At 44.0% G+C, this 14,282-nt stretch overlaps 1 protein-coding gene across 1 annotated transcript in view; it reads right to left on the reverse strand.

The window, feature by feature from the left end:
- The window catches only part of LOC122803253, a 1,850,609-nt gene that overhangs the window by 120,722 nt on the left and 1,715,605 nt on the right, over positions 1 to 14,282 (reverse strand). The window contains exon 8 of the mRNA XM_044072846.1: positions 12,520 to 12,608. Coding sequence (XP_043928781.1) covers positions 12,520 to 12,608 — 89 coding nt within the window. The remainder of the gene's footprint in view (positions 1 to 12,519; positions 12,609 to 14,282) is intronic.

The following is a 14,282-nucleotide window of genomic DNA, read 5'->3' on the forward strand; positions in this document are numbered from 1 at the left end:
CTTTAAATAGCAAACTAAAGACTACTACTTCAGGGATACTATTCTGAGCACTGCACTGAGAAAATGTCAGGATTTTCAGCAACAGTTCCAAGCACAAAATGCACTAACTAAAGTCTCTTGCTTTTGTATACAAAAAAGGCTAGTTTCAAAGTAAATGGATGCAGCCTAAAATGTTATATACTTACCATAACGTTCCATTTGTGTTGTCCATTTTCATTCTTCCTCAACTGATGGGTTCAGATCCGATGCTCGAATCCGTCTTGGCCACTTCTACAGCTCGTGGTTGCTGATTTTACTAGAAAAGACTATTTACTATGCACAAACAAGAGGTGCAACTATTGCATGCACTCAATTTAGAGAGAGAACATATCTGTAGCTTAATAATAACACTCACATCATGAGTGTGTTATTTTTTATTAAAACTGCGTCAGCTGGATCTGTATTGCTGGTGATATTTTTCCTGAGTACCTTGGACTTGGGACTGGTTATAAGTGATGCTCTCTCTTTGTGAAAAACAATGTATGGATGTTTCACAAGCAAAGCCTGCAATTATGATATTTTCCTGGCTGATGTGATGGCCAACAGGAAAAGGGTCTTCCAAGATAAGAATTTGATATCACAGATGGCTGCTAGTTCAAAAGGTTGATGGGTTAAACTCTGCAAAAGTAATGTTAAATTCCAAGGTTCAATGGGTTCTTTAAAGGGTGGTTTCAAAAGCATAATCAGGAAGGTTTTGCAAAGGCGATGAGACATTAAGGAAAGGTCATCAAAACCAATATGAAAATTGGAAATTGCAGCTAAGCGAACTCTAATAGTACAAGCTGAGGCTCATAACGGGAAAATAGTTGACAAATATTCTAAAACCTTATCAATCGAGGATAAAAAAGGGTAAATTTTTCTGCAAGAGACCAAAGCACAAATCTGTTCCATTTAACTACAAGTTTTCTGGTGGATGGTATATGGGAAACCAGAATAAACATCTGTACTGGGGAAGACAGAGTTTTCTGCCTGGCAATTACTGGAAATGGTGGTACCAAGCCATCAGCTTGAGACCATGCAGGTTGGTATGGACCACACCCTGCGGATGAGACAACCGGTTTGGGGTTGGTTCCAGAGTCCACGGATGGTGAACCAGGTGAGGCCAGAGAAAGGAAAACCAGACTTGCCAGGGCCAATAAGGCACAATGATGCTCACTTTGCTTCTCAACTGTTAGGCCATCTTCAAAAACTGGGGTATCGGGGGAAAGGCGTAAAAGCATAAAGCAGTCCCGGGGGACAATCATATAGAAGAGCATCTTTCAGGGACTCCCCGAGGGGGGAGCAGGGCGAAGTAGCTGTTGCATTTGTGGTTTACTGGAGATGCAAACAGCTCGCAGCAAGGCTGATCCCAGTGACAAAATATCTTCATCACTACACTAGGATTGAGACACCACTCATGAGGCAGGAGAATGCATCTGCTGAGTTTGTCCGCTATCAAGTTGCAACTCCCTGGAATATGCATAGCTATCAGAAAGCGGTTGGATGCCATCGCCCACTGCCACACTCTTAGGCCTTCCCGACATTAAGGATAAGATCTGGTTTCACCCCGTTTGTGTAAGTACCAGACCACTGACATGTCTGATTGGATAGCAACTGTCCCTGAAGAGAGGGTCAACTGAAATACCTGCAACACTAGAAGCACGGCCCTCATTTCCAGGACGTTGATATGCAAATTGGCCTCTCGGAGGGATCAAGTGCCTTGGACGGTCTTTCCCTGAAAATGCCCCCCACCCCATCAGGGATGCATTTGTGGTCACTACGCCCTTGGGCTGAGTGGGAGTGAAAGGTCGACTCCATAATTCCTGTTCTGACTTCATCCACCACATTAGATCCTGCTTGCATCAGTTGGTTATGCAGATCAGATAAGACATCTGGTGTGTTAACAGAGACCACTGTGATGCCATTGGAGCAATCTCATATGGTACCTCGTCAAGGTAACTAGAGAGATTGTTGCAGCCACTGACCCTAGGAGTTGTAAGACTAAGCGAGCCGGGACTTCGTTGTGACAGAGTATTACTTGAAGCTGTGATCTTAACTTTTGCAGCCTGTGAAGAAGTAGAGCAGCTATATAGGAGTCTGCTTTGATGAATTTTATCTCTTGCGTGGGTGACAGCTTTGACTTTTCCCTGTTTATTGAAATGCCTAAGTACTTTGCAACGTTTAGACCAGAGTCCAAGACATGAAGCAGTAGATGCCTGGTGGGGGCGGTGAGAAGCCAGTCATCTAGATAGGGAAACGCACAGAATCCTTGTAGCCTAAAGTGAGCTGCAGCCACTGCCATGAATTTCGTGAATGCTCTGGGGGCTGTGGTGAGACCAAAGGGCAGTAATCAAAATTGGTAGAGACTGGCTCCCAGCCGGAAGTGGAGGTATCATCTGGAGCGCTTGGTCATCTTTGTGTGATAATACACAACCTGAAGATCTACAGAGCACATCCAATGGTCTTTCTCCAGAAACGGAAGGAAAGACTGTACCATGACAATCCAGAATGGTGTCTGTCAAATAAACTTGTTCAAGACACTGAGGTCTAGAATTGGCCTCCAGTCCCCTGTCTTTTTTGGCACTAAAAAGAATACGGAATCAAATCCGGATCCTATTTGGTCTGGTGGGACTGTCTGGATGACTCTCTTTTGAAGCAGCGTTTGAATTTCTTCTGCTGCTGTATCCCTCTGACTGAGTGGAACATCGGGGATTTGCCTTTGCGGGCTTGGAAAAAGATCAAAGGGGATATGGCAACCTCTCGTAATTATCGTCTGCACCCAGGAATCTGATGTTATTGAGTGCCAGGCTAAGTTGTGCACAGAGAATCTTCCCCCCAACTGCCTCCAGAGGTAAGCAATCAGGCCACCACTCAGCAGTGCTTGGACAGTTGTCCAGAAAAGGAATCCCTGGAACTATAGTTACGAGGGCCCCCTCTGCCACGGGAGGGGCATCTTCCAGTTAAGCCCCCCCCCCCTCTGAGCCAGGAGAAAACTCGCCACATGTGTTCTGAAAAGGCCCACTCCTCTGATTCCTACAGTACTGATGAGTAGAAAAACGCTCCCCCCACAGCAGAAAGGGCGTTTCCATCCTTCTCACACCTGGCTAATGTGCCTCTGGCTTTTGGGCCAAACAACGAGGTAGCATCAACAGGACCACTGATGAAGGAAGACTTAAAAGAGGTCCACAAAAATCACACAAGCGCATCCAGTTGTGCAGACTAATGGCAACGTCTGTACCCGCTGCCCTGGACATCCCTTCATAAGCTGCATGGATGAGTTCAATATCAATTCTAGGGTTGCATGCTGGGAGGCAACTTTATTGCGTATCTCGTCAGACACTGCTCCTGCCAAGGTGCCTGAGATCTCAGTGATCAGGTCCCTCTGAAGACGGGTGAAATGTGCCAAGAAATTCAACGAGTGTATGGCAAAGTTCATTGAAGTGTAGGGTCGCTTCCCAAATCTGTCCATCGTCCAAGACTATCAAACCAAAAAGGTGGTGCAATAATGCTCAAGAACAAACAAATGGTTCATCATCCAAGACTCCCGGTTTGGAGGATGGACAGTTCGACTCTCCTTTGTGAATTCCTTCTTTGTGGCAGCAACATCCATAGCATCTACCCCTAAGCATTTAGATCAATGGGGCTGTTCCTCTGGTGCACTAATAATTTTGTCCGGTCTCAGGGGAATTGGCTCTATAGTGTCAGGGGCCTTCAAAGCACACTGCACGATGACCTTTACCAAATCATCGGCAGGTGGAGTTACCCAAGAAGTAGAAGGTCAGGCACGAAAAGCTTGCAAGAAGACAGATTCCGCGAAGAAAGGGTTGGTGGACTACTAATCCCCTCTGTTTCAATATTTCCAGGATGTCTCAAAAGAACACTTTTTCAGGGGGTGACCGCGGGGACACTTCCCCTTTATCGCAGTCTGTATACTCAGTGAGAGATTCTTCTGGAGAACTGAAGTGCATCCTTTTGCACCACCTCAAAGGGTGGCTCCTTCAGGGGGAAGGTCTGAAGAGATAGTACAGTGCTCCCCAGCCTTCAAGCTTTCTGCAGAAACTTTGACATGAGGGGAAGAGGAGGATATGCATGAAGAAGACCGGGAGGCCAAGCATGAATCAGAGCTTCTCTTTGGGTTTCCCCCAGTAGGGGGTTCAGAGCAAAACACTTGCTGCACTTTGCATTGGAAGGAGATGCAAAGAGATCGCAGCAAGGACGGTTTCACTCTCGATCTGTTCTGCTACTGAAGGATTCAGAGACCACTCGTACGGCATAAGGACAGATATGCTGAGCCTGTCAGCTTGAATGTTGGACCATCCCGGAATGTACGTTGCAACCAGAAAATGGCCAGTGGAGATCGCCCATTCCCACACTCTCATAGTGTCTCGATACAGGGGATAAGACCTGTCCCCCCATGTTTGTTGATATACCAGACCACTGACATACTGTCCATCTGAATTGCAATTGCTCCTAGACGGAGATGAGCATGAAGGGTCTGCAATGCAAGAAGAACCACTCTCATCTCTAGAACACTGATATGCAGATAGGTCTCAGAAGAAGACCACGAGCATTGGACTGTCCTTCCCTTAAAGTGTCCCCCCACCCCATCAGAGAGGCGTCCATGGTCACCGTGGTCTTGGGCAAGGCAGGTTGAAATGGGAGTCCCTTGAGGAGATCCGGAAAATGAATCCACCACCAAAGGGAATCCATGCTTGCTTTCGGGATCCTCACTGGAAAGGACAAAGGGAAGTCTAATAGAGACTACTGAACCGCCAGTGTCCACTGCAGTGCTCTCGTATGGAGACGTGCTATAAAAAGAAGAGTGACTGTTGCCACCATAGAACCTAATGCCTTCAACACTGCTTCGGTTGATGCAGATAGAGTCTGAAGAATGTGTAGGACATGTAACCTCAGATTGCATAACCTGTCTGACGTGAGGAATACCCTCATTTGTATTGTGCCCAGCCATGCCCTGACGAAGTCCAACACCTGAACCGGGAGTAAGGCAGATTAGTTCATATTGATTGTGATGCCCAACTTGTTGGCTAGCCGAAGAAAGGAGTCCCTGCCTTGACAAAGTAGATGCTCTGAAGGTGTAGTAAAGAGCCATCGTCCAGATACGGATAGACCTGAATGTTCTGAAGCCTCAGGTGAGGTACTACTACCTCCATTACCTTGAATACCCGAGGGGCTGTGGTGAGACCAAAGGGAAGGGCTTGAAATTGGTAATCATTGGCTCCCAGCCGGAAGTGAGGGAATCTTTGGGAGCACCTGTCCATCTTGATGTGGTAGTACACATCCTGGAGATCGATCGAGCACATCCAGTATCTGGCCTGCAGATAGGGCAGGAAAGACTGAATCGTGAGCATCCAGAATTTTGTCTTGGTTACAGACAGGTTCAATTGGGACAGATCCAAAATTGGTCTGCGGTCCCCGTGTTCTTTGGCACTAAAAAGAACCTGGAATAAACCCCAGATCTGGATTGGTCTGGGGGGACCAGTTGGATGACTCGCTTTCATAGCAGTGATTCTATTTGCACTGCTGCCTCGTACTGCTGGTGGGTGGAACGTCCGGGGGGGGGGGGGGTGCTTTGTTGGATGGAGAAGTTCTTTGAACAGAACAAATCCTCCGGATATGATTCGCAACACCCACTGATCTGTTGTGATGGATTCCCAAGCTAGTGGGTGTAGTGACAACTGGCCCCTGACAGACTCCATAGATGGACAGTCGAGCAACCCCTCAGTGCTGATGCCCAGGTTTGTCCGAGAAAGGTTCTTGGGACCCAAAGTTCTTAGGACCCCCTCTGCCTCAAGGGCTGCGTCTGTCAAATCCACCTCTGCCTCTGAAGGATGGCAAGTCCTGACCGTCCCGGGAAAATATCTGAGACTTGCGGAACCACCACTTCTTCTGGCCTCGCTGGTTCCTGGAAAAGGACCTTTGAGGCAGAGAAAAGCAGATCTCAACGGCAGACAGTATCTTCCTGTCCTTCTCGCTCTGGACCAAGGTTTCTCTTACTGTCTTCCTGAAAAGAGAAGAACCATCATACGGTGGATTGGTAAAAGACATCTTGAAGGGCTCCGAGAATTGACAAACTGAGCCAGGCATGACGTCTGATGGCAACGCCTGTCCCTACCGCCCGTGCAGCTCCCTCCATGCCATAGGAGTGCAAACGCATGGACGTGTTCGCTACAACTTTAAGGGTAGCCATTCAAGCATCAAAAGTCTTCCTGTCATCTGCCAGCATGGACCCTGGGGTAGACTCTGTGATTTCTTTGACTAGATCTATCTGGAGTCGGATAACATGCGCCAAATATTTCACCGCCCTCACAGAAAAGGTCGATGAAGCATAAGCACGCTTCCCAAAACGATCCAATGTCCTCAACTCTCGGTCAGGAGGATGGACTGTGGAGCTCTCCTGTGAGAGTTCCTTTTTGGTGGACGCCGCCACGATCATAGCATCCACAGGGGACCTATTGTGCCAATGCAGCTAGCTTGTCTGCAAGGGGACTTAAAACCTTGTCCGGACACTTAGATTTTGGCTCTACAGTGTCCAGGCTCTACAGTGTCCAGCTCCTTCTAAGCCCTAGATGTTATTAACTCCACAAGTGGATCGGCCACAGGGGACACCCAAGAGGTAGATGGGCCCGAGCCGAATGCCTACGGAAACATGAACTCGTAGGTCGGTTTTTGGGCAGACCACTCCCCTTTTGCTGAAGGATCTCCATCATGTCTCCAAAGGAGACATCCTTGTGGGGTGACCTTGGGAAACCTTCCCCTTCTTCCAGGTCTGTGTCCTCGGTAAGGGACTCTGGGGGAAATTCCAGGTGCCTCCTCTTGCACGTATGCTTGTGGGGGCCTCCTCAGGGGGACTGTCTGGGGAGGATGCGCAAACGGGTTGTTCCGAGAGCGGAACTGCCTGGGGCACTACTGCTATCGGCTGTCCCTGAGAGGACAAGATGGTCGGGGACCATACTCAAAGCCAGGGGGTCTAGATGGATTCTGAGAATGAGATAGACTGAAGCCTCGACCCTGCTAGAACTTTCTTGACCATGTCGAATGCAGAGGGAAAAAGGGCCTCCTGGACAGAAAAAGCAGGAGCCACTCCCCATTGACCCAACAGGGCAGTCAGAGCCGTGCCTGCTGGAGCAGAGTCACCGAGAGGTAGGCTCCTCTACGACAGACTCTGAGCAGAAAACACTCCCTTGGATCTGACCCAGAGGCTCCAAGAGCTCGGATCCAAACTGGTTGGATCCGACACACTCAAGACAACTGCCACCGTTGATGTATAGGGTACCATCGGTGCTGACCCCTCGACTCCGAGCATCATTGGATCTAATGACTATGAAACAGAAGGTCAGATCGGAGAAGGAGTAATAGGACAGAAAATGGGCTGAAAGGACCCTGCTCCAGAGGGAGCCGGCCCCGCAAAACCCCCATCTGAATTGAGTGTGGATAAACCTCCACATCATCTTGTCCATCTCTGCTTCCGAAAGGCTCTGGGTGGAGCGGGAGAACACCGCCGAAGGTGGGTGGGAATGACAGTGGTGTGGGGGAGACCTAGAGAGTGACGGCCTGACTAACTTCAGGCTCAGGCAAAAACCTCGGGGACCTGAGCTGAGGAGAAGCAGGCTTCACCTTCAGCAGTGGACCGGGTTGTGACAAGAGGTCGGGGGAATGCTTGTGAGGTTGGTCCTTCCTAGGTTTATCCCCCTCCCTGGGCCTCTTGGCAGGAGTGCGAGTCCCAGAAGCCGGGGAGGAAGCAGCAGCAGTCACTGCTTTCCCTGCCGAGGAAGAAGGGACCGCAGTCCCAGCAGAAGAGGGCAACAAACTCACCTGTCATTGAGTGTTCTGGGGTTAAACACAGTGCAAATAGGATAGGGGGACTGCAGGTGAACAACCACCAAGCAAACTACGCACAAAGTGTGGCCATCCCCCGGTGAAAGCTTATAGCCACACTAACCAAGGCTTTGAGGATTCAGTCATCCTGTCGGCCAGTTCACTAACCTACATATACACACACACACACACACACACACACACACACACACACACACACACACACACACACACACACACACACACACAAAGCAAGCAAGAAAGAAAAGAGTAAGCCTACTACTATTTTTTCCCCCTATGAAGAACCCCGGAGGTGATAGACAGATTAAAGATACAAAAGACAAGAAAAGAGCTAATAAACAAGAGAAAAATACAACCTGACAAACACTGGGGCTTGGACACGCTGCATACTCTAAAATGGCAAACAAGATCTGAAGGGAGACAGGGAGGCATTATGGGTAAGGGGATGTGCTTGGAGCTTGCAGCCATAGCTGGAAAATGCAGTCATGCTGGATCCGAAGCAGATCTGAAGATCCCACAGGTCGAAGAGCAAATGAAATAAACTACTTCAGATCAAAAGGTAACGGGGAAAAACAGCATTAGCAAACTCAAAATAGCAACTTAGACAATAGTGTAAACTAACAATAAAGTTTTTATAGGCTGTAGAAAGCTGTAAAGAAAGAAATACATAAAAAAACAGCACTTAGCTTGAGAGCACGGCTGACGCATTCTATAACTCAAAGTGGCAAACGAGATCTGGGGGGGAGGGAAGACGGGCACTATAGGTAGCCTTAGCTCGAGAGTTTTTGGCTGGCGCAAGCTTGCTACAATGGCAGAGTCGGTTCTGAGAATGGAACCGAAACCACCAGTCAAGAATAAAGACTGACAACGTTAGATCATATATTCTCCTTTGCTAGTAACTCTGAGGAAGAAAACTGGCAAATTAATAGACTGACATATTAGATTCTGAAACTACCTTGGGAAGAAATGATGCATTGTTTTATAAATTAATTCTATCCTTGTGAAAAATCAAGTAAAACAAAGAACCAGAATTTTTTCTTTAAGAAAACAATAAAGGAATACCAGCAAAATAGATAAAAGTATATTAAGTGTAGACAACTGCCCTTACTGTAAAGGTATTTCACTAGAAAAAGTATTTGACTGAATACGCACATTTCAAGGAGAAACAGAAAAAGGGATTAAACGGTTTTACCAAGTTGCTAAGTCAGTGACAGGGTAAGGGACAAGATAAAAGTTTAAATAAAAATCAACAGACTTATCTTTTAGATCCTCAATAGCTAGAGAGAACCACCCCTTTCGTAAAAAGTGACACACTAGATCTGAGCTAACTTAGGGTTGGTGCATTATGGGTAAGGGGAAGCTAGAGAGTTTTAGGTTGCCACTAGCTTTAGCAACAGCTGAAACAGATTTGAGCATCGATCCGAACCCATCAATTGAGGAGAGAATGAAAACTGACAATATCAGATACAGTATTACACAAGAAATAAATCAAACTCATGAAAATTCCTGTTAGAAATGTTTATCTTGCAAAATATGTTCATAGGTTCATAGATTAGTACTAGGCTAACTGCCCTTGCGAGCCATTTTCAGCCTAGCCAATTATCCCTAGTGAGACTCAAACACTGCACCTTGTGCTTGTAAGGCAAATACCTCAACCATTAGGCCACCATTCCAATTGGTGCCAACATCAATATTTAAAGGGAAAAAAAATTAAATGCTGTAATTCTGCTCTGTCAAATCAAATAATCATAACCTCAAACAAAACAACTGCACTATCAAAACATTCTCCAATTAAAACTTCCAAATGAAGCTTTTAACCAGTAGGTCTTGCTTACTGTGCAATCAGAATAAAAATAGAAGAATAAAAAAATTCTAATCAGAAAAAAAGTCTTAAGTAGAAAAATGCACTATTAAAACACTGACAAAAAAAGCAAATGGAGGAAATAAAAAAAAAACTCAAAAGGGTTCCTTATCTGAGCTCAGTAACTGAAATACCCAGAAAAATGAACAGTTTTCTCAGACATCATTCTCTTACTGTGGCACTAAACAACTGAAAGGGTAAAGTTTGTGGATCTGAAAGGCAGTACCTCTACTATCGGATGACTGATCCATCACACCCAAAGACAGGCAGGGGTAGGAGCTCTAAGCTTTGGAAGACTGCCACAGATAAGTCAGCAGGGCACTACCACTTACATTGGATATAAAAAGTGTACACACCCCTGTTAAAATGTTAGGTATTTGTGATATAAAAAAATGAGACCACAATAAATCATTTCAAAACTTTTCCCACCTTTAATGCGACCTACAATTCAATGGAAAAACAAAGAAATCTGTTAGGGGAAGAATATAAACAATAAAAAAATGTACAATAAGGTGGTTGCATAAGTGTGCAGACCCCTAATACTTTGTTGAAGCACCTTTTTGATTTAATTACAACCTTCAGGCTTGTTGGGTACACACCTGCCATCAATGAGAGACTCTGATTAAGCCCAAATAAAGTTCAGCTGTCCTAGTAGGATTTTCCTGTAATTTACTCAGTTGCCTGCTATAAAAAAAGCCATGGTTCGCAGAGAGCTTACAAAGCATCAAAGGGATCTCATTGTTGGAAGGTATCAGTCAGGAGAAGGGTACAAAAAAATTTCCACAGCATTGGATATACCACGGAACACAGTGAAGACAGTCATCAAAAAGTGAAGAAAATATGGGACAACAGTGACATTGCAAAGAACCGGGCATCCCTCCAAAATTGATGAAAAGACAAGATGAAAACTGGTTATGGAGGCTGCCAAGAGAATTACAGCACCACTGAAGGAGCTACAGGAATTTCTGGCAAGTACTGGTTGTGTACTACATGTGACGACAATCTCCCAGTTCCAAATACCAGTCACTTTTGGCCCAAAACCTTCAGGTGTCTGCAAGAAAGCTGAAGATGAAGAGTAATTTCACCTTTCAACATGACAATGATCCCAAGCATACATCCAAATAAACAAAAGAATGGCTTCACCAGAAGACAAGTTTTGGAATGGCCCAGCCAGAGCCCAGACCTAAATCCGTCGGAAAATCTGTGGGGTGACCTGAAGAGGGCTGTACACAAGAGATGCCGTCGCAATCTGACAGACTTGGAGCACTTTTGCAAGGAAGAGTGGGCAAACATTGCCAAGTCAAGATGTGGCATGCTGATAGACTCCTACCCAAGAAAATTGAATGCTTTAATTAAATCAAAAGGTGCTTCAACGAAGTATTAGTTTAAGGGTGTGCACACTTATGCAACCAGCTTACTTTGTTTTTTATTGTTTATATTTTCCCCACAACAGATTTGTTTTTCAAATGAATTGTACAGGTTATAGGTCACATTAAAGGTGGGAAAAGTCTTGAAATGATTTATTGTGGTCTCATTTTCTTGCAAAACCTGGCATTTTAACAGGGGTGTTTACACTTTTTATATTCACTGTATATGCCTATAAGGTAGTATGCTTATTAAACATACAGCCTACTAAAAGAATTACCCCACAGGTGTTGCCATGAGTTTTTATTTTTCTCTGTGGTGCTGAGAACTCAGGAGCAGCAATGAAGGGGTTAACTGAAGCCAAGCTCTAATAAAAATGAAAGCTTTGTCTACAATCCTAAATTGAGGTCAACTACAAAAGAAGTGCATATCTCATTAAAATCAAAAACAAACCTACAGTTCCCTTAGTTTCAACAAACAAAAAGGAAGCTCAAGTGTCTTATTCTGCTTTCCCTTTGAAGTTAGCAGTTTCTCCTTGTGGCAAACTAAACCATCCCCAACTACATAAATGCTAATTAAAATAATCACCTAGCATTCATTCGCATCTGTTCATACATCAGCATTATCTGGACTTCCTCTCGCATATCCACAGGAATAAAAATCAAGGCACTCTCTCTTTCATAAATTACTTTCACTCACAAATCCATTTCCAATACTGAAAAGTATTACTTGAAAAACACTAGTTTTATTCTTTCAAGCAACAGAGATTTGGGGGGAGGGGGGGTCTGACAGAGCATGCAAGAAACAGCTGCAGTGACAAACTGCTGGCAAAATGAGCAGAGCCTATTAGTATAGCCTGCCTCGAACAAAATGGTGACATAGAAGTGCAACCTCCACCAGTGGCTCTCCAAAAATAAGCGCTACTATTCCACAAATCCTATAGCAAGAAGTTGGTCTTCAATGCCCCAACAAATTTCCCCCCAATCAGTACAAAATGTATCTTGGGTCTTCCCTGAAAAAAAAAGGCCACTGACCTAGTGGGACTAAGCCAGTTGTTAGACTGTAAATAAAACATTCCGGCACTGTCCACATCCTCCTTCAGACTCAGAAAGTTTGTATTTTGCTATTCAACTGCTATGTGGTCTTTCGGTGTCAGAACTGTCAGGCCCTATGTGACTATGCACACTAAGTTGTAGATGTTTGCTAAACTGCTGTTACGGCATAATGGTTAAAGTGTTTACCTTACAGACGCAAGGTGCAGGGTTCGAATCTCACATGGTGTTAATTGGCTGGGCTTAAAATGGCTCACAAGGGCAGTTAGTTTAGTTCTAACCTATAAACTGCTGTTAGTCTGTGAGGAAATGAAGGCAGAAGTGGCATATGGAAGAACTTTTTACAGAAACTATATAACAACTTACCTGGTCTGTGATCCGGTCAATAAAGGATCTAGCAATAAACATTCTTCAGACACAGGACATTGCAAATCTTCAATTATATCTTCCACTTTCTGTTAGAAAAAAAGTATTCTTTGAAAGAAATACTTTCACTCAAGTTGAACACTGAGCAATACTTCAGAAACAAGATTTACAAAAATGTTAAGTAAAATATATAATTTATGTACTTACCAGAATGACACATTAAACTGGTATTAGTCAGAACACTGAAAACTCAAACTGGTTGCCACAGGTACCAAACATCTGACAACAAACCTCTTGCCAGTCTGATCCCCTTCACTTATCTCTTAATCTGTTCATATTTGTTAACTCCAAAGATAGAGTAATGCCAGAATAATAATTATTGAATAAAATTCTCATCATGCAATAAAGTACAACTTGGACAAATAGAATCAAATTCAGGCCTCTGGTTCACCTCAAGTTCCCTTTGGAAGTGACAATTTGCAGGGGGAAAAGGTGGGCGGGATGTATCCAATCTCCAGAGTAATGACAACTAAATTTATTGTCCTGTAAAGTACATAACTTAGCAGTGAAGTCTGTTTAGTCCTGAAAATAGAACACTTATAGACAGAGTCCTCAGAGGACACTGGGAAGGGCTTAAAATAAAACATCTCACAAAACAGATTCCCAAATGGAGGCCAGGCCACAGATATAGAGTATCCAAACTGGAAATGCTTGCAAATGTATGCAAGGAAAAGTATGTAGCCACAAAACAATCATCATCTAAAGGAATACTCCTGAAGAATGCTGAAGAAAACGTCTTAAGCTCTGTCCATGTGTTTAGCCAACAGAGATTCACTATTAGAAGAATAGCAAAAGTTTATGCAGTTAGATAATCACTTAGAAAGGGAAATTATTTAATTTCAAAACAGAAGAAAAAAATAAGTAATAAATAAATGGTTGTCTTTTCAACGACTTTTTCTTCTGTTGAGATAAAATCTGAGCTGCCTATGCACTTTCAAGCAGTGTACATTGCATTCTGCTCTGGATAGACATTTAAATTGGTCTGTGTGGATACTTTGGGCATAAATGAAAGATTACTTCAAAGGGAAACGCAATCCTTATGAAATGTTAAGTAGGGATATATAAAAGATAGAATTTGCAGTTCTGAAACCCTTCTAGATGAAATTATGGCCAAAAGAAACGGTCTTTCAAGATACATTTTAGGTCAGTGCAGAGAGACTTACAGCTGTCTCCATTCTGTGCAATGTAAGATGCATTTTCAGCTGAGGAGCAAGTGCCTTGTCTCAGAATGCCAGAACACTTGTCATGGTAATTTGGACGCAAATGGTCAAGACACTAAAAAATTTTCAAGAGCTAAACAACTGATGAGAGTCCCATATTGTGAGAATACATTCTCCAAAGGATACTCGAGCAATTTTCTATTTTATAATGAAAAAATCAGCTTCTTCGTTAACTCTAGCAAAAAGATGTAAAAGACAAGTACAATCCTCAGTCAGGAACATAAATAGCAGTTTAAACACTTCTGTGATGAATATTTTTTTGTGAATTAAAACCTGAACTTTCAACTTATAAAGAATTAAGTAATGGACATATACAGCAATAAAATACACTTATTCAAAATGTTTCCTTGAAAAACAATGAAGCTAAAATTAATAAAGCAACATATTGGGGAAAAGTACAAGATAGTTTGAAACGCAACCAGATTGGAGAAGCAGGACTGATGTAGCAATTATGTGTGACAATTCAAATGTTATGGTAGCGCT

Source organism: Protopterus annectens, chromosome 5.part1, assembly GCF_019279795.1.
Source record: "Protopterus annectens isolate FY-2018-M chromosome 5.part1, PAN1.0, whole genome shotgun sequence".
Lineage (NCBI taxonomy): Eukaryota > Metazoa > Chordata > Ceratodontiformes > Protopteridae > Protopterus > Protopterus annectens.